Here is a 21,415-nt window from a genome sequence, read left to right as displayed (position 1 = left end):
GCAGGCCCTTACCCATTTAGGCAGTCTGGCTTGCTGGGGATATCACAGTGTAGATCCAGGGAACTGGGGAGCCTTAAAACCCCAGTCAGGAGGAAATGAAATACCATTTCTGCGCAAGAGAATTGATGGCTGGGAGATGGAAACCCACTGAGAGACCATGGAAGACGAATGCAGGTGCAGTTACTCTGAAACTATGACAGGCACGTTATTCCATATTTGTCCACTTGCGGGTTTCTTGCATATTCCTCTGAAGCATCCTGTACTAGACACTGTCAAAAGCAGGATACTAGACTAGATGCACCATTGGTGTGATCTGGAACTGCAATTCCTATGTTCCTCCGTTTAAGGGACATTCAATACATACTAAACAGGGTTATTTTTTGCAAGTATTCTCTATTCTTAAGAGGCTTGGGAGGGCTCAGGACTGCAGAAAACAAGTAATTATCCTGTTCATTTTAATGAGACCATTGCAAACATGAAAAAGAGATTTCAGGCTTAGAAGTTTGTGTCTCAATGGCAAAGAATTACATCTTAGGCCATTGAACATCCCACAAGAGCTTTTAGCAATCTCCAAGAAGTGCCGACTTTGTCATTGGCCAAAAAGGGAATGTATTTGTTTGTAACAAACTTCTAAGGATCAGGCAGCTTGTTCAAATATAGTTATAACACCACTCCCTCCAGGGAACTACCTCATACACATCTCTGAGATCTCCACATCTGTAACTTCCTGTGACCCAGTATATTGATCTTTCTAAGCCTTTCTAACGCAGCCTGATGAGTTGTTTTTCAAAATGAATTTTGCAGCCATTTTTGGGATGTCTTCAATTTTTTTGGAACATAAACAATACATCTATAAATACTAAAAATACTTAATGCCAGCTGGACTGTGCCCTTCTCTAGCACCTGGTATCTAAAGTTTTCTGCAAACATTTATGAATTTAGCATCTTCCTCCCCCACCTCCTCTGGGGGTGGGGGTCAGTATCATGAATTCCATTTTACAGAGGGGAAACTGAGGCATAAGGAGATTCCGGTGATTTGCTGAAGATCATCAAATTAGTTGCTCATCCCAAAAACCTAGCAGCTTTGGTCAAGTTTGTTTTCTTTGAGTTGGAGCCCCCAGCATAAACCTTTAGAGCAAACATGGCATGAATTTCACATTTATAACAAAACCAAGAGGGCTTATCACCTGACCTGGGATTTTGTTATGAAATTTTCACATAACTCCGTCAGTGTGTCAGTCAATGGCCCAGCTAGAAATAGAACTCACAAATTGTGATTTCCAATCCCATTCTCGAGGGAGAAAGGAGGGCCGAGAGTCAGGTCACCTGCATTCTATTCCCTGCTCTGCCACTGGACTTGCTGAGGCATGTCTTTGCTCTGCGTCTAAGTTTTCCCATCTGTAAAATGGGGACAATAATAGTGACCTATCTCACAGGCTGAATTCATCAAAGCAAGTTTTGATCCCTGGATGGAAGGGACTACATTGTAACAAGATCTCAAACTAGTAACATGTTCTGGCAGATGTAGGGCAACCAGATCTCACGATTGTATAGGGACAGTCCCAGTATAGATTCATAGACTAAGGCCAGAAGAGACCATTGTGATCATCTAGACTAGCCTCCTGCACATCACAGGCCACAGAACCTCACCCACTCACTCCTGTAACAGATCCCTAACCTCTGGCTGAGTTACTGAAGTCCTCAAATCATGGTTTAAAGACTTCAAGTTACAGAGAATTCATCATTTACACTAATTTAAACCTGCAAGTGACCTGGGGCTTTGTCTTATATCGGCACCTATTACCCCCCCTACTCCCCGTCCCAGTTTTTCACACTTGCTATCTGGTCACCCGAGGCATAGGCCAGATATCTAACACAGGAAAATTAAAATACTCATCTATGAGCACATGTTAAGCTCCACCAAATTAAACCAGAGTCTGCACCAGGCATCACCAAGCACAGTGCCATTTCTGTGATGTGCCCTGATGCCTGACAAAGGCTGTGACTCTCTCAATACATTAGAATAATAAAAACAAATGAAACCTAAGAACAAGAACAGGGCAGAAAGGACAACACATACTCAGGACAAAGGACAGAAAGGAAAGCACATACTCGGGTTTGCAATGTAACACGTGGTGCATTGGGAAAACGTGGAGTCCAAACTCGTCCCAAATGAAGCACTCTGCACTGCAGTAGCTGACAGGCACGCATCAGGCGATCGATATCTATGCCCCAGAAAGGTCTGTGGCCCTCCACAAATCTCACAGGAGCAGATCTCATTTGAATACCCATCTGTGTCCGGCACCAAGGCCTCCCCTGTGGTGATTGGAGAGAGATCTTTGGCCAGCAAGCAGAGTGCAAGACTTATAGCTTCAAACCCTGAATGCAGCAACATTTGCTGAGGCAAACAAGAGACCTGGGAGCAGTGTGGGCAGCCTGAGGCTGGAGCGCCCCTGAAGCAGGAGAGGTCATGCCTGCCTCAAGCAAGACAGCGCCTGGCCTAAGCCATGGAAGTGGAAAGGGCTTCATCTACCCAGAGGCATTCATATGCTAATCCCTGCACACAGTCAGGGAGTGGAGAGAGACTGCACTTGTAATCAGGTTCCTTTTTGCTCCTCGCATTGTATGGATTACTGTAGCAGTAAATCAAACCCAGTGAGGAGGAGGGGAGCAAAGCGTCCAATCCTGGGAAAGTACATGACTCTCTTTTAAGAATGTTTTCTTCATCTTAACCTCCCTGTTGTACATTGCAGAATCATAGCTGGCACTTGCATTTGGGAGGATATATTTATTTTCATTTAGGTGAATTTGTCTGCTCAGCTAGGATTGATAGCATTAGCTAGACAGAGTATTGTGTTGGTAGGTATAAAGGCAATTCCATACATGCTGCTATTCCAGCCCAGAGACCCTCCCATCCCCACAGCTCCGCCAATGCCTCTCACTCCTGCCCTGCGGCCCCCCAGCTATTCTAGTCCTGCCTCCCTCCTGCTTCCTTCTCCAATGTACACTGCTCTGCTGATGCATCTCAGTCCTGACTCAGGGCTTGGCTACACTTGAGAGTTACAGCGCTGGTGGTGGCTTTACAGCGCTGTAACTTACTCCCCGTCCATACTGGCAAGGTACATACAGCGCTGTATCTCCCTGGCTACAGCGCTGGCTGTACTCCACCTCGGCCTGGGGAATAACGACTCTAGCGCTGCTCTTGCAGCGCTGGGGTGCCAGTGTAAACAGTGATTAATCTTACTACGCTGTAACTGACCTCCGGAACCTTCCCATAATGCTTTTTAAGTAAAGATAACACTCTTTGTTTTGTTGTGATGCCTCTCTTTGTTTTGTTGTGAACTCGGGGCTCCCGGAGCTGCTTATCTAAAAAACAAACACAGTTACTGTTTGCTGGAGCAGAGGCAGGCAGGGGGATGAATGTTCACAGCTAGTGTTTGCTTGAGGAGAGAAGCAGCCCAGAGGAGGGAGAGGGGGGGTCCATTTTAGAGCAGCTGCTTATCTGGTCTGAAGGCTATTTGCATTTAGTGAATGAGAGAGGGGTGGGGGAAGGGATCGAAACTTTTAAAATGATTGAAGATTGGTGCTGTGTATCTTCAAGTCCTTAGAACTTGCAAGGCAGGGAGCTGACACAGTGACAGCTCCAAAAATCCACTCTCTCTGTCTCCCTCATGCTCCCTATCACACTCCACCCCTCCCCACTCTTTTGAAAAGCACAGTGCAGCCACTTGAACGCTGGGATAGCTGCCCATAATGCTCCACTCCCAACACCGCTACAAATGCTGCAAATGTGGCCACACTGCAGCGCTGGTAGCTGTCGGTGTGGCCACACTGCAGTGCTTTCCTACACAGCTGTACGAAGACAGCTTTAACTCCCAGTGCTGTACAGCTGCAAGTGTAGCCAAACCCTCAGAGTGCTCTCTCCTACTTCAGTCCCGAGCCTCTTGTGAACAGCAACTACCATTTACATCAAAGTGGGAATTCCTCTGTGATAAGGACACGCCCAAGGAATTAGGTTCAGAGCAGAGACTCAACAAATTCATTCCATTTTTGACCTGGATCAAGACCTGAACCTACGGGACTCCCGAGGTGCAGTATACTGCTAACCCACTTTGCCAACTGAAAGCCCTCCTCGCATGTTCTGGAAGGAGGGCGGCAAACTGCAACAAGGAAGGTTTTTCCTCTTAGACGCAAGGCATTGCTACTATTTATAACAAATCCCGTCTGATTTGGAAAGAGCCTACCCTCTGTCCCCAGCTCGGCATGCAATCAAGCAGCATCTGCCCCAGTCCATGGGGAGACTCAAACCCCAAACATCTCCAATAGGTGTGTGTGCAATGCTGACTGCTAGAGAATCAAAGCTGCAGGGCAATGGGGGCGGGGGGGTTGAGCGTTGGGCTCGTCTGGGGTTGGGGACATGGAGAGGCAGAAGCCAGCCGAGAGGGCAGGCTAAGGGACCAAAGGGAAAGGACTGTAATAATCATGCCAGTGATTTGAGATTCCACAGATGGTTTCTCGTTAGTGTTATTGTTGTAAAGTCCCCTGGATATACCTCCGGAGGCCCCTTCCTGCCAAAGCCAGGCCTGGAGCTCCCAGTCTTAGGGAAGAACTCAGAGCCTTTGAGAACAAAGACACCCCTATGCTGGGGAGACGGGAATAGGAGCTGTATACAGGTAGCATCATGCACACACCCCACCACCTCTGCTAGTTCTGCAGGCATCTCCTCCCTCCTCCAGGGTTAGGTCTGGGACCAGCAATCCCTTTCCCAGATTCTCATCTGGCAGCAATCCCCCTCTCCTTTCCCCCAGCCTCCTGTCTGGAAGCAACCCTCCCTTCACCCCAACTTCATGTCTAGGACCAACCACTTCCCCCTCCCTCCACGATTCCCCTGTCTGGAAGAAGACCCCTTCCCCTCTCCTAGTCTCCTATCTGGACACCTCTTCACTTCATCCACCCCAATCTCCTGTCCAGGAGACACTCCCTCCCAGTCTCCTCTCGGGGATCCTTTCCCGCCCCCCACCTCCTGTCCAGGGGAAGCCCCCACCCCTCCACCCACATCTCTTGTCTCAGATAAGTCCCCTCCGCCTCCTTCTTCTTTCTGGAATAAGTCCTCTCTGCCCCCATTCTCCTGTTTGAGCGGAGCCCATGGTGCAGTAGCCGTGAAGAAGATCGTTTTCTTGCTTGGTTAGAGCAACAAAGGAAGCTGCTTGATACTGGCGGCTTTATCCAGCCGTTAGCCCTGGGCCTGGCTCACACCAGCACAAACACGAGGCAAGGAGGAGGGGGATGCAGGATTTCAGCAACATGCTCTCCAGTGCCAGAAATTGAGGGTCTTGCCTAAGAGCTTCTCTAGCCTTGATCAAGCCAAGCAGCCCGCAAATCTTTTGGGGCCTGGGCTGCCCACTCTGAGGCCTCCCACCCCACTCTGGGAAGGGCGAGATAAATCAATGTGAGGCAACATCTGCCAAGATATTGACTTTGGCTCTGGTCACGGGCTGCCAGCACTTCAGAGCTGGGAAATATTCAGCTTGACTATCTCTCACCCGCCAAGAGGAAGTTTCTCTCTGTGCTTAAAAATCACTGGGATGAGCCAAGGAGGAATCGATCTGCTGGAGAGAAACGCTGACAAGAAAACGTGAGTCAGAGACAGGGCGAGGGTGGACAATGGGCAAGCAACGGAGACAGCCTCTGGCATCTTGCCTGGCCAGGTTAGCAACCAGCCTAAGGGCCGCAAAGAGAACAGGCTGAACAGGTCGGTCCCAGAGACACCAAAGCTTTGGAGAGGCCCTTTCTTTCCTATCCTCCCATTCCTCCACCCCAAAACATTCCCTCTCCACCTTCCTCTGTCCCTTCATAGCACTGGGACTATTTAGCTCCTTTGTGTGCCCGTGAAAGTCTCCTTGCTTGCCATCTCAACTGAAACGTTGCCCTTTGTAAGGATCAGCCTCCCTCCCTCCCTGCAGCTCCGTGGCATATACCAGAATCCCATCCCTCCGCCAGTAAAGGGATCCATCAACACTCGCACTGTACACAACCACAGTGAGGCCTGGCCCTGACAACTCCATTTCCTCCATCCCTTTTGACAGTTGGGGGGTTACCCCAAATTCACTCCCTCCTTTGTAGAGCACTTAGAGCTACAGATGAAAACTGCTGTAGTCAAGGTTAAGTATTATTACTGCTACTACTGCGGTCCTGGCCCTTAGCCCATCTGGCCCATAGATTGATACAGCGCTGCCAGTCCCAGGTGGGAGGAAATTGAATGGGGCTCTCCACGTTACTTTGCTTGGGCACACACTCATCTGATGGTCGGACCTGCATACTCCTGACTTACCACCAATACTGGAGATGGGACAGTAGGATGGGAAGGGAAGAAATATCCCAATAAAGGTTAGTGAATTCATTTGACACAACAACCCACATGGACTTTAATCTCTGGGGTGATGGTGCTAGAGTTACTATGGTACTGAGCACTGTATTGATCCATGGGGTTGGTGGGTAGAATGACAGACAATTGGATAGTTAGCTGGATATGGTGGGGACTGGAAACCAGGTCTAATGCTGTTTTAGAAAGGCATCCCTAGGTAGGTTGCCTGCAGCAACTTCTGCTCCTAATTACAAGATGCCAATCTCAGGTTCATCTCGAGGGTGTAAAATCAGTCAGGATCTATGCATCACCGCAAAGTTTTAAAGGGACAGTGCCCTTCCCCCCCCCCAGAAGTATAGGAGAGAGACTAGAAAGGAGCAACCGGCTTTGACGAAGGCACCTGGCATCGCACAAGTTGCTATCACGATTTTACTATGCATCTCCAGTATCGTGTCCCTTCTATTCCACATGGACTAGAGGACATTCCCAGAGCCACCTCCAGCCCTATTCTTGTGACTGAAAAACTCTGGGTGAGGTGTTTGTAAGACAGCAGCTGACGATCTGCTGTTTGATTTAAGCTAATAGCACAAAACCTCGAGTTCCGGAGAACCTCTGTCCCTAACACACACAGCTCAGCAGCGCCATCACATTTTAGATTAATCATTTCTCCTTGTTGGTTGAACAGCACTGGCTTCCAGCACAAGCAAAGCAAGGGGCTGCTTTCCCTACCCCGCCCCGGCACTGCTGCACTGACTCAGCATCTCACAGGAATGTCTGATCTCCCTCTCTAGAACTGGCTCTGGAAGGGAAAAGAGATCTCACACCCATTCTCCTTCTCTTTCTAGCAGCAGGACCGCAGCAGATAAAGGAAACATCTGGCTGCGTCATTTCTCTCTCCTGACAGCAGCAGTGTGAGGGCCCTGATTGTGAGCTTTCCGCCTCAGCCCTGACCTGTAACCACCCCATTAACAAACTGGCTTTCCCTCCTTTCTATTTTCATTTTGGGGTCCAATTAAGAGAGAGAGAGAGCTAGAGAGAGAGAGGGAGGGGAAGACAGAGGGGCAGAGCCCTGAGCAATGGAATGATAAAGGCATCCGAATGCATTCCTGCTGGGAAGAGAGAGCGCCTTATTGTAGAGATGGCCCCCACTTCCCTCTGCCTTTCACTCCCTTCATATGAGCCGTTGGGACAAAGAGGCACCAGGCATTCAGCTCAAGAACAGAAAATAAATACACTGGGGATACTCGGCAGCCCCTGCCTGAATACAAAGCACTGATTGATCAGCCATCTCTACTGAGAGAGCTGAGAGCCTGCACTGTGATCTGCACCAGAGCAGCTCAGCTGCTCTAACTCCAGCCACCCACTCCCCATCCCTATATAAAGGTCCTAGTTAATATGGGCAGGAGGGAGGGAAGTTCAAATTAGATTAGCCAAGCCAAGAGGGAGGAACACAGAAGGTGAGAAAGGGAGCGGGGAGCAGGAGTAAGTTGGGGCGGGTGGGGAGAGAAATTGAGATACAAGGGAAAAGAAAGAGAGGGAGGGAGATGAAGATAGCAAGAGTCATCTGTGACTGACATCTCCATCAGGCAATGTGGCTGCTGGATCAGGGAGTTTGCCAAGCAGAGGGACGCTGGGTGTGGGTTGAGGGGGATGGACGAGATCGTATGTCTCGGGTTTTATAATGAACTTACCTGTTCTCTCTCAATGGACAAATCTCTGGATATCTCCCTTTCCCTGCCCTGCTGGGAGCACAAGACAAGCAGGATGCCAACAGAGAGAAGGAGGAGAGGTTAATGGGATGCATTGTGTGCCAGCCTAACTCTAAGGCTAGGAGTTTGCGGCTACTTCAAACGATTCAGAGGAATAAGTATTAGTGGGGAGGAAAAGGACGCTAAATCCCCCTCAATAGCAATGAGACTCCCGCAGTGGCTGTAGTCAATGGCAATACATAGTTATCAGGGAGAGGGGGAGCAGCAAGTGCAGGTGCTAGCTACCCCTCCCATCCATCACTATGGGATGATTTGTCATTACTAGTGCCCACATACCGTACATGGTGCTAGGCACTGTGCACACGCATCAAAAGACATAGCGCCTACCCTGAAGAGCTCACAGTCTAAGAAGACAAGTATTATACAAAGAGTGTAAGGCAAACCACTAAAATATGCACACTTTTTATATATAGTATCTACATCCTGGTTGGTTTATTACATAAATACATATCAGCTACCACCAACCACCTCTAAACCTGCCAGTTAGTAGCTGGAGAATTCTTATAGGTGACAGAAAATAACTAGCTACCTTGTAATAGATAAGAGGAGGGGAAGGTGGAGATAAGTAATGCACATTTATTTAGGCTCTGATTCTGCAAAGACTTGCACTGTACTCACGTGAGTAGTCCCACTAAAGTCAAATACTCTCAGTGAATTAAGTTAAGTATGTGCAAAAGTGTGTGCAGGATCGGGGTCTTAATTTACAAACACAGACACCTATGTTTATAATGTATATACAAATGATACCAAATATTAATTAAATATTCATCAAATCCAGGAATTAAAGAAATGCTTATGGTTGGATGTACATCAGCATATGTCTGTGCATGTGAGTCTTCGCTGGTGGGGATGTGTCATTCTCCACATGTATCTCTAGGGGGTCCAGAAATTCAGAAGCCAGCCTAGTCCCTTACATTTACTACTGATACAGCTTGTCGGCTCTGTTTTTATCCAGTCAGCAGCACAGGAGCGAGGGCATGAGAAAGGAGTGAACAGGGAATCCAATCAAGGCAGCCAAAATGGGCTACTTCAAAGAAGAAGAAGAGGAGCTGAAATGCTCAAGGATGATGAGCTGTGAGAGTCTGAGTCACGCAGCTCTTGCCAGCTCATCTGTTCTAGAAATGAAATGGTTGTGCAAGATGTTCCCGGGGAAAGGGAAGATGATGGAGGAGAAGAGGGTGACACTCTAAATAGGTTGCCTTGGGTGCAGGAGCTTCATAGATGGAGGAGCTGCAGGGGTCAGAGGTTCCTCGAGCTGCTGTCTGGAACAATAATGCAGCCGAGAGCTCAACAGCCCAGATAAATCTGCTGGGCCGACCGATGGAACTGGAGGGGAAAAAAGTCTGTCTGCGAAATGGCAGGGGGCTGAAGAAGGAACATCTCCCTTTAATAAGCAAACTGGCTAATGGAATAGCAAATGGAAATACTGAGGGAGCCTGAGCATTCCAACCCCACCTTCTCCACCCAAACCCCCACCTTGGGGACTTAAAACCTTCCCATCCTTCTGACTGCAAGAATTGTTAATAAAACCATATGCTCTGAGATGCCTAACAGACGCTCACCAAGTTGTGTCTCCCCCATGCCCTCTGATACTGGGACATGGGGATTCAAATCACTCCCTAATGCTAGGCACCAATAAACTACCAAGCCAGCTGGCTCTGAGTTCTATCAATGGGGGGCCCACTGACCCAAGCCCTTCTGTAACATTTGCCAGAGCTGAGCGAATAATTCACAGGGAACAATCCCTCAGTGAATTCGGCCTCCTTTTGCGCTTGTCCAGCCCTGGGCAGATGGTGATTTTCTCAAACTGATTCGCTATCTGAATTCACTCAGTGAGTTGGTTTTTTTTGTTTTTGTTTTTGTTTTTTGCACAAGGGCTTAAATTCACAAACACTTTGCTTAGTTGTGATTGGTGTTTCTGTTCCCTGGCTGGATGAATGTAATAACTCTTACAGGGCCTGATCCCTAGACCACTGAATCAATGCAAAGATTCCCACTGATTTCAGTGGACTTGGGATCAGGCTCATTATCTGGAGGAGGATGTGAAGAAGTGCCTGGAGCTTTGTTACTGTCCTGATAAGGGAGCAGTTTAGGGAGAGAGAACACATAAAGATTTTAGAACATTTTAACCTTTCTTTTTCTGTCCTGGATAGGCCTTGCCTGAGATGTCATTCATAGAAAAATAAAGCTGTTGTAAGATTGATTGGCTGGGTACAGAATTTAAAGGTAACTTTCTCGTCACATTCACAAAGTAATGTGGTTCAAGGTGCAACCAGATTCACATCTGGCTTGTTTAACTGCCTTTGCAATGGGTGTCTGGTGAGGGGTCATGGGAAACATCTCCCACTGCTTCCCCAAGTGATGTCCCACAAAATATATCAGGTGCATTGCATTCCCTAGCCCGTGTCTCTCTCTCTCTCTCTCTCTCTCACACACACACACACACACACACACACACACACACACACACACACACACACACACACACACACACACACACACACACACACACACACACACACACACACACACAGTCCCAGCTGCAGAGGGTGCTGTCAGATTCTCATTTGCTCATCTTCTGGTCTGTTTAAAATTTGCTTTCCATGAACATCAGGGCAAGTAAAACTCAGCTGCTGAAATATTCCCAGAGAGGGGAAAAAATGCTCTCAAACAAAAGCAGCACAGCTGCAGCCAAAGTGAATTCATTTTTAAATTCAAGAAAATATTCACGGGCCATTTTTTCTGCTAGTTGCCTAAGCTTTAATATTTGGAGCATGGCACTGAACCACAGGCTGTGTTTACAGGCACAGTATGTCACTGACTAGTCCTCTTTGCCTTGAGTTCTACATTCACACTGTACCAGTGAGGAGCCATGGGCCCCTAGTTTTGAGTCATATATTTACGGTATACCACTGCACAGTTACTGTCTCCTAGCCCTGCATTATAGCCACAGCAACCGAATGAAGCAGCAACAATCGTTATGTTTTACATACATCACAGTCTTATGAAACAAAGGCATTGCTCTTCTGCACAACTGAAGGCAAAAGCAATGGCAAATAAGAAAAGCCCTGTTTTTTAGCTGCTGTAGGGTATTCGACCTCCTGCTTCTCCTGTGACTTCTCCCTCCAATCCTCCCTTTCTTCTCTTGCCCCCTTCATTGGTTTCTTTCCCTGAGCTTCCTAAGCCAGCTCACACAAGCAAAGAAATATGCTACAGCACGCAAGGGAGATTCAACTGAAGCTCTAAGACAAGAGTGGCGTGCACTGCCTCTTCCTCCGCCATAAATACAGCTGAGACTATGACTGGGTAATTGGCTAAGTGCCTTGTCAGTTTAATAACAGAGAAAGAGATGGGGGGGGCGGGGGGAAGGGGAGAGATTGGTATTTACTATTCAAAGCCATGGATGCTGACTGCCAATGGATTTCAACGTAGGTTTTGTTTGCTCTGAGAGGAAAGAAAGTGAATGGACACAGAGTTCTGAGCTGGGGTCTCCCTTGCCTGGCTCTCACACAAGAGTGGAAGAGCAGAGCAGGAGAGAGAGGGAGTTGGAAAAGAACAGGACTAACATAGACACCATGCAGTCTTATTGGAGTCTCTGGTTAGACTGTAGCTGTGCTCCGCAACAGTTAAACACTGACATATCCTAGGCTAAAGTACCATCTCTGATCCATAATGAGACTCAGCAGAATCATGCATTAACACCATCACAGAGAGTTGTGGTACCAGGTCTTCCAATGTGGCTGCGTTGTAGTGTAGATGTGGACCTTAGACACAGGACTGATGGGAACTGTCACACTGCAAAGGGACTCCACCTCATGTTCACCAGCTAGGGGGTGACTTCTGGGTATAGAGTTTAAAGGTAACTCTCTCTTGTCACATTCACAGAAAGTCATGTGGTTCAAGTTGTGATCAGATTCACAGGTTTAATATAAATCTAACCCTACCCACTCTCACTGAGCAGCTACAGGAAAGGGGAAAAAATCATTATATATCTTGATACTGCTGGGGAAACTGAGGCACAGAGTGGGGACATGAAATACTCAGAGTTGCAGAGTGTATTACATCAGTGATGTAATAGCCAGGAATACAGACCAAGCAGTTCTAGTTTGCCCTCTCCAGCTCTACCCACTAGTCAGCACTGCCTCTCAGACACATACTAATGGCAACATTAATAAGCATACATGCACTCACACAAGTACACACACAATCCCTTTCACAAATGGAGACAAGCAAACTCACCCCCGTTTTAAATACGCACATGTACACAGATACAGACATATATGCACAAATGCACGCAGGCTCTGAAATATATGAACACTTTATAACATCACACAAATGTGCTATTAAAAAGCATAAGTGGAATTCAACCACAGCGTAAGTGGGTGTAACGCCATTGATTTCAGTGGATCTGTGCCTTCAAAGCCAGGGCGAAATGTATCCCCTTTGCTACAGATTGTACAGGGCCTAGCACAAAAGAGCTCTTGTCCATATCTGGGGCTTCTAGGCGCCACGGTGAAAATAATCTGTCTCACCAATATACTATATTCTTTTGAAATCGTTGTTTTCTGGGCAGAGGTGAAATTTACCTTTATTAGTTATTATTACTTACCAAAAAACCAAAAAACCCAGACATGTGAGATGCACCATGTGAGCATGGAACGAATGCTTTTGTATCAGGTTTAGCTGAAAAATCACACTAGCATTTCTCATATCAGTGGACAGTAAAAACAAAACTAAGTAAACTTCCAACTTCATCTTTGTGGCCTTCCGACTTCATCTTTGTGGCCTCCTATTGCCCTTACTCATAGGGAGCATGAGCATGAGCCTTTGCAAATCCGAGTGAATTCTGATGGACAGGCAAAAGCAAGGCACCCAGAATTAATTAATTAATTCCAGGACCAAACCCAATCCAGTTACACCGGATGTGAATTGGCTTTGTCACTCTATCAGAACCAGTCCCCTAAGTATCTGGGTTTCAAAAGCAGTATATGCAATACATATTTGAAAACATTATCGTTAGAAACCATAGATCCCAGTAACTTCAATTTAATTCAAGGCAAGGGGAGCAGATGAGAGATGGGCTCAGAGACACTTCAGGTAACTCGCACTGCTATATAAATTTTAATGCCAACTAAGCAGGAAAACATATGGCACTTAACTGCAAACTGAAGTGCATGTGAAGACCCAGGGGAGGAGGTTAAAGCAACAGTCTGACGCAGTCTCTCCTCCTCCACTTTCTTGAACATAAGTTATATGTATAAACACCATATGTATATCAATACAACTTCCTTTTCATATTCCCCATAGAGGCCTTGTTTGTGATCTGTTACACCCGTTTCTGGGCAAATATATATTTCACGATGGCCCATGTCACCATTGGGCATATATATTTTGTGAGCCCTCTAGCCTCCAGGAATGTACACCTTGTGATTCTACTTATCACCAGGCATATATTTTGTGACACCATCTGCTGTCATGGCTGTATATTTTGCAGCATTCCTCCATCCCTGTGTGCGCACACACACCCCATATACCCATATACACACATACACAGTAATGTAGTAAAGATACACACAAAATATTAGCAGAAGTATAATTTGTTCTTCTGCAACAGATCCTGATATGCTTATCTCTCTCTGTTTGCCCACTCTACCTGACACCAAGGCCTTGTACAAACTAGAGAGGAAGACGACCTGCCAATGCAAATCAAGACATACTAATGAAAACTCTGGTCTGTTGCATTCATTGGCTTATTGTATTAACTGGTTGAAAGGCAATGTGGCACAGTGGATAGGACACTAGAGAGGGTTTTATTCCATGACTGGTTGTATGATCCTGGGGAAGTCATTTCACCTCCCAACCTATGTCTGTGTTGTCTAATATATTAAAAACTCTGTGGAGCAGGGATCGTCTCTTACTCTGCACAGCACCTTGGGATCTTGAAGTGCTGCCATAATACAAATAATAATGATTAGGATTTTACTGTAGGACTACGTTAATATGCTACTTTACACCACTGGATATATCCATAGCCATTTCTAGCAAAGAGGTCAGCTCAGTGCTTCGTGTTATAAATCATATGCTAATTCTAACTGTAATCTAAACAGCTTTTACTTTTCTTTTTTCCAGATAGCATAGAACATAAACTTTGTTTTGATGCCATGTTAGTGTTCTGCTTGAGGGGCTTTATCCATAAGCATTGCTGCAAATGCAGGATATCAATAACATATCTGAAGGCCAAAAACAGAGTTCGAGTAAACTGCTTATATTACAGGATCACACATACAACACTGTAACTACTGCTGGAAATGTGATTGTAGCTGCTCTTTTGATGCACATATAACTTTCAGAAGTCAACTGCCCTTTGGGCTGAAATTTCCAATACCCATTATCACACCAAAATTGAGTATTTTTTTAAACATTTGGTCAAATTGGAAACTGTCCATTTATTCAGAAGTTGGATCAAATTTTATATTTTTCAGCAATAAATCAAAATCAGATTTTTTTTTCTTGTGTGCTTGGAAACACTCAAGAATAGTGGGCTAGATTCTGCAGTCAGAGAGGTCCTGATCCTCCAAGCAACTGAGCATCTTCTGGGAGGTGTTTAGGTGTCTAATCTCTCTGTGAAGTCTGAAACCTAATCTCTCTGTGAAGTCACTGGGAGTCAAGGGCACACAGTACCGCCTCAGTGGTACTCGGGAATCAGCTTTTGAGACTGGTGTAAATTGGGAGTACTTCTGGTGACCTGACTGGACATCTCTGCTGTAACTGAGCATAATTCACCCAATGGAGTTAGACCAGGGATGAACTTGGCCCATTTTGTGTTCCGCTGATGACATGATGGACATTAGAAAAATGACTAAGGGTTAAGTTCACCCCTGTGCAGGGGGCCAGCACAAGGTTTGGGTAACTCTTCCACTCTTGCTATCATTGATGGAGCTGCACCAGAAAGAGTATTACGGTGAGAGCATTTTAAATTAATGGTAGTGCAGACAAGGCCGTGGGCATACAGGCAATGGAAGGATCTCTTGAAATGAGACCCTTCATGCAGAATTGGGGAGGAGACAGTGGGGGGAAACCAAAAAATAGGTCCTTGCTGTAATGCTGTGAGGATGAAATTTCATCCCAGATCACAGAGACTTAAGGTCACTGGAAAGGATGTTTTTCACCATCCCAGACCCTAGTGGCAGCCCTGGCTTCTAACCAGTCAAGTTTTCCCCATTTCCTCTCAGGCAAGAAGTGAAACGACATAAGAAAGGTGGTAGTAAACCATACCTAGTAGAACTGTTTGTCATAAGGAACCAACACCACACAGCCTGTCATATCTCTTTAAAGAGCCTAGGAAGACTGGCCAAGGAAGCGAGTGCATGTACGCTGTCCACAATTACTTCTGACAGAGATCCACCAATCCAAGAACATCATCTTGCTTGGGGCAAGTAATAAAGCTAGGAGATTCAGAGCTTGTGTGAGTGTGTAACTCACTGCACATCTGGCTCACGCAGCTGGATCACTTTTAGTGTCTGGCACAACACTGGCAACCAAACATTCCCTTCACATGCCTGAGACGCTCTCATACGTATCCTTATTCTGATCACACTGATAAACCCTCACACATGGCAGTTACAAATACCACCTCAATACTACACACATTCTACTCCGCTGCAAATGCAGTTTTAATACAAAGCATCTCGATAAACTCCAGGGCTCCAGGGTTAAGTGAGAAATAGAAATCCAATGACCGGGGTGGTCAAGTGAGCTTAATAGCTTGGTTGCTGCCATATGTTCTGAGCACATCCAACAAACACTGTCCCCTGCTGCTCATCGAAAGTGGTGAGCCGTGGAATAAACCTGCATTAAAAAACTGCAGCATATAAGTAGGGTGGGGAGTCCTGCTGAAAAGGGTTAATGAAATGTACGAATCCCCACAGAGTGGAAGGAGGGGAGAGGACTCTGGAGTCAGATGCAGCACTCGTTGTTAGGTGTTTTCCGTGTCAAGTCTAAACCCTTCCATCATGAACGCAAGGCGGATGAATTACTTTGCAAATCCTATTACTCCGTGTGGATAGACCTTACATGCAAGTTAACAAGTCTGGAGAGCCAGGGAATGAAATCTGCTGAAAGGATATTCCAGGATCAAAACAACCCAACACACAAGCAATGAGAGAAGGAAGGAACGAACATACACATACACCTCCCTATTTGCTAACATCTTCCCTACACACATACTCCTCCATCACTAAAGGGAGAGATGCAGGGCACAGCAGATCATGTAGCAGGACACTTAGTGACATCTAGCAGGATTTATTTCAGAGGAAGAGAAAGAAAACTTTGCTGCTGCAGTTAGCTTTGCTAGGGAATTGCTCCCTAGATGCTCCAGGGTTTGTGCACTATCAGCTACTCATACAGATTACAGGCTTATTTTAGATGGTGTCCAGTACTTATACTGCCATAGCATACAGTGCATGCATGTGCGAGCGCGCGCGCACACACACACACACACTTCGTCCAGTAGGGGAAGTTGCAGTAGGTAAGTTGGGTAAAAGTAGGATTTAAAAAGGAGCTTGTAGGAGATTTTATTTTAGTTATGTGTGACATTGGTTTGTTCAAAGATAGCCTGGGAATGACCCTTACAAAGCCTCCACAGGGAGCAGTTAATCTTAGCTCTGCACAATACTAGAGAATCATCCTTCCCATGCAACAATACCCCCATGAGAACCATTAGTACATGTATATACAGTATAGACCCATTTCCTCAGCTATGAAAGGAAGTCAATACAGTGACCAGAGACATAACTCAGACGGATCTCAGAGTTGGTACCCTCTTTACTTCACCAGCCCTTAAAATGAGACACCCCAATGTATTAAACAAATAAAAGTAATACCCTCCAAAAGGATCTCATATCAGAGTTCTGGCAACACAGTGGATAAAGTTTTGCCTAGGAGTAAAATGGAGTATCGAGAGAGCAGTTGAACATCTGGCAAGCACAGCTGGACCCCTTTCAATTTATCCATTGATACTGCAGGGCCAGCGAAACACACATGTGCATGAGCACATTTTCCTTTTCCCAATAAAATCCTTCTTCTCCAGAGGGCGGGGGGGAGGTGTAATTTCAGAAGCTTTTGGGTGACATTAAGGTACAGAAATACACATGCACACAGCCCCGATTCTAGCAGCAATCACTTCTGCAGTTCAGGGGGTAAAACAACATACACATAAGAAAAAGTTGGCAAAATGCCCTACCTGAGGATGGCCGTATCCCCCTGCCTCACGGTGATGTTATCGGTGCCTCGGGTAAAATCCAAGCTGCGGACTGGCAGCCCTGTAGGGAGAAGGCAAAGCAATCTCAGTAGGACCAACGGTAATTGTTTCCGATCAGGCTGAGCCCTTCCTCCCATGGCTGGGCTGCTTGAGTTTCAATTTATGTACTTCTCTCTCTCTGCACGTGTATATGGCTAGATAGAGAGCAGTATGTGAAAACACAGTAAAAATAATGTGCAACTCTGTCTCTGCCGGAGAACCCCGGGAAGAGATGATTTTGCAGTCTCTCTTAGCTGCCACTTTCTCTCGGTCTTTTCAGTCTCGTGCTGGCTTAGCTAAAATAAAAAATCTCCAAAAAGTCTGAGCAAAAGACTCCAACAAAAAAGAAGCGTGGAGGATGCTTGGGGAGGAGATCAAAATGAAGCAAGAGGGGAAAAAAACAGATGTAAAAAATAATTAAGCCTGTCTGGAGTGATGGTTAAAAAAGGAAAATGAAAAAAGAAGAGTCCTGTGTGCTTCCCCTCTGCGTGTGGATGCTCCTGCTCCTGTGAGTGGCTGTGCAGTCTCTGAGCACTGAGCTCTCTTCCTAACCCACTTTCCCAGGCAGAGTGAGGCAAGGAGGGGGAGGGATGGAGGGAGCCTTACTAGTGAAACAGAAGCTCAGCACTACAGTAGGAGCACGGGGGTGTGTGTGTGTGAAGCCTTGAACAGCAGCATCTCCTGTCTTCCTCGCGCTGTGTAACCCACCCGCCGCTTCCCCCCTCCCACCCCAGCACACACACCCCATCCCCCGCCTCTTCGCACAACTGCCCCCTTCAGCAGAAGCCAGCCCTGATCAAAGCTTGATGCTCCTTTAGGTTGTCACGACAACAGCTCCATCTGAGGCCTGGCCGATTCCTTCAGAAGAGGGACTTGGGAGCTTAGAAAGAGACCTAAGTTAGGGAGATATGGGACTGGGCGGGAGTGGGGGACAAAGGGAGCTGGAATAAAGGGGGACGAGAAAGGGAAGAAGAGGAGACTGGAAAGGAAAGATGAGCGGGAGGGTGGAGGGCATTGGGAAAAGGAGGATGGGGAGGAGGCTGGAGAAGTATGGATAAAGAGAAGGAAGGATGGGAAGGGGAGATGAGAGAGACAAGGAGGATGAGAAAGGGAGCAGGGAGAAGTGGGAAAGGGGAGATGAGGGGAAGAAAGGAGTCTGGAACAGAGAGATGAGAGAGGAAGAGGGCAGGGAGTCTGAAAAAGGGGAAGGAAAACAGGGAGCTGAAAAAGGAAGACAGAGCGAGAGAGAGATGCTGGAAAGGGGGCAGGGAGGAAAGGAAGGGAGAAAGATACAGGGACTATTAAGAAGAAGGCTAGAAAGGAGGAGAAAGAACTTGGCAGCGTGGCAGAAGCTAGTTGATTTAAAGAGGAACATTCTTGGCAACTGACTTTTCAGGCTAAATCTTGCTTTTTCCCTCTAGCTCTTTCCCGCACCAGATAAACAGTCCCCCCACCCCGGCCTTTGAGGGATGAACTGGAGACAATGCTCGTATTGAGTTGCCCACAGTGTGAATACTCAGTCTGTCCTTCCCGAATGTCAGCACTGGCAGCTGAGCCCTGATCCCTGCAGCAGCTTTCCCGACTCAGGGAACACTCCCCTAGCTCACATACTATCACCATCACAAGAGACAGGAGGTTAAATTAATGGAGAGGAATAGCCGTATGTTTTACTGCTGATGCCTGCCTTCCTCCCTGCACAGAGGAGGAGGGATGGAAACAGCTGTTCCTAGGGATGGCTGGCCAGTGCCGCTGCACATGTAACATGCTCAGGGGCTAGTGCACTGGAGCTGGAGGCAGCAGCAATGAAGGGTGAAGATAGAAGGGGTGACAAGAGGAGAGCAGGTAACCAAAGGGTCTGAAGAGCAGCCTGGCTGTTAGTTGCTGCCCCATGCAGTCCCATTGCCATGGGAGGGGCAGTAATTGGCCCCCTGTATGTTTTCTGTTCCCTAGAGTCAGACTTCTGGAGAGTTACAGAGGACAAGGGGGACCCAAAGTGTGTTTGGGGGGGGTGTCAACAGCCCCTTGTCCCCTTTGTGCTGAAGGTTTCCTATGAGTATTTAAACAATCCCCATGTGTGCTGGAGACCAGGCCTAACATTCCCGGCACTAGGAAATAAGGGCCTGGGCCCCTCGCAGCGGACACAGCTTCGACAGCAGCAGCAGCAGCAGAGACTAGCTCTTTGTAGTCAAGCAAGGAGATGAGAGAGACTGAGAATTCCTCTTGGGGAACTTAAGGGCAATGGGACCAACAAGGGGAAGCTACCGGAAACCAAAGGGTTAAGCCAATACAATGAGAACTAATGCTCTCAAGCTGCTGCAGCAAGGGGCTGGCTCTACCAGGGCACTGCTGAGAGAAGGCCTAGACCACTGGGGTCTCATCAAACCTTACCCTAGTCCTGAAAAAGACCCGATGGTGCTGAAAAAGCACTCCCCAGAAAGCTTCAATTCAGAGGCTTCTACTCCCAAGGCACTGCTGCGAGGAAGCTCATGCTGCTGGTGTCCAAGCTGGCATGGGCAGAGCACTGCTGGGAGGAAGCTTACCCAGCTGGCATTGACCTGGGCATGGCTGTGAGGATGCTTACTGTTGCGGTGAGAGCTGGCACAGTCATGAAGTTGACTATAGTGGAATTCATCGCTTCATGCCAAACAGCCAGGAGTGTGATATACAACTTTATTTTTACAGGGTCTCCCATATGCATTTCATTTACATTTAATAAGCGCTATTGTATGTCAAGTAAATGCCAGTGGAGTAAGGAAAACATATTTGCTGAAGATTAACAATTATGCAACGTGAAGAGCATCTGCCACACAATGCTAAAGCTCACTAAATATTTCTTTTTCTCTGAGTATTTACCTAGACGAAAATATCTATCCCATTAAATCTAAATTCAATGCTTAGTTAAATATATTTAGGGTGCACTTCATGGAGAGTGGCATCAATATGGTTTATAGAGAGAATGATGGAGGGCGCATCAGTAAGAGCAAACGAAATAAATCATTCCCAGGGTTCACGTGACACCCCAAATCCCCATACAATTAAAAATTGAGGAGAGAGGGCCCCCCACCAGGGACAGAAAGAGAACCAAGACCATCCAGAAGGTTCTGGTCACCTCAGGGACTCAGAGTGGAAGTCAAATCCCCTTGCAACCCCCAACCTCCCCTAGGAGATGGAACTGCATGGGCAATAATGGAGGAGGCTGCAAGGAGAGACCAGTTCCCCCGGGATGAAACTGCAAGGGAAAGAGTGACTGGGAACTCTCATCTTGCCATGTATTTATATAGTGCCTAGCACAAGCATCCCAGTCCTGACTGAGGCCTCTGGGCAGTACCATCATGTAACTATTTAATAATCATCATAATAAAATATGGGCTGGGGAAGAAATTCACTCCAGGGTCTCGAACTCTGAAACATGTAATCCCTCAAGGCTGGTCAGTTTTATTTATTATTATAGGTAAATGGATGCAAGAGAGAGGGACAGAAACAACCAAACAACCTGGAACCATACATAAAATCTCGGAGAGTGCCTCACAATTAAAATATATCACAGTCCTTTTGTTTTCCCAGTAGAAATGCTCTCTGGACCCATCTCCCCCTGCTGGAAGCAGATAAAGAAACAGTACAAAATCTTGAGGGAAATTTCATGCAGAGAGAATCAGAGCAAGGACACCACAAATCTGCCTTAGCATCTTTTAAAACTATTTCCTAGCACTTGGTGCAGGATTCATAATCCCAGACTCCAAAATTCTGTTAGCTTACAGTACAGGTATGGCACAGGCGGGGCAAGGCCAGCTTCTCTCACACTACTCCTACTAATGCCTCTCACCAGTGATCTGGTGGGACCATTGCTTAGGGCTGGTCAACACTACAAAGTTAGGTCAATGTAAGCCTCCTTGCACCAACCTAGTTGTGTGGATATCTACACTTAAATTTGCCTCCCACTGATATAAGTGCCCCGTTACAGCGATGCAATAACACCACCTCCCT

General features: G+C 46.8%; 1 protein-coding gene across 6 annotated transcripts in view; it reads right to left on the bottom strand.

The window, feature by feature from the left end:
• The window catches only part of LOC123360821 (limbic system associated membrane protein), a 1,375,067-nt gene that overhangs the window by 420,681 nt on the left and 932,971 nt on the right, over positions 1-21,415 (bottom strand). For 2 of the 6 annotated variants that reach the window (XM_045001275.1, XM_045001278.1), the window contains exon 2: positions 17,375-17,453. In XM_045001275.1, coding sequence (XP_044857210.1) covers positions 17,375-17,453 — 79 coding nt within the window. Of the gene's footprint in view, positions 1-17,374; positions 17,955-21,415 lie in introns of those variants that run through there. The other 4 variants (XM_045001269.1, XM_045001279.1, XM_045001270.1 and 1 more) reach the window with 3 other exon arrangements.

This window comes from Mauremys mutica, chromosome 1 (assembly GCF_020497125.1).
Source record: "Mauremys mutica isolate MM-2020 ecotype Southern chromosome 1, ASM2049712v1, whole genome shotgun sequence".
In the NCBI taxonomy this organism is placed as follows: domain Eukaryota; kingdom Metazoa; phylum Chordata; order Testudines; family Geoemydidae; genus Mauremys; species Mauremys mutica.
Note: the sequence above shows the minus strand (reverse complement) of the source record. Positions and strands in the feature narration are given on the sequence as shown.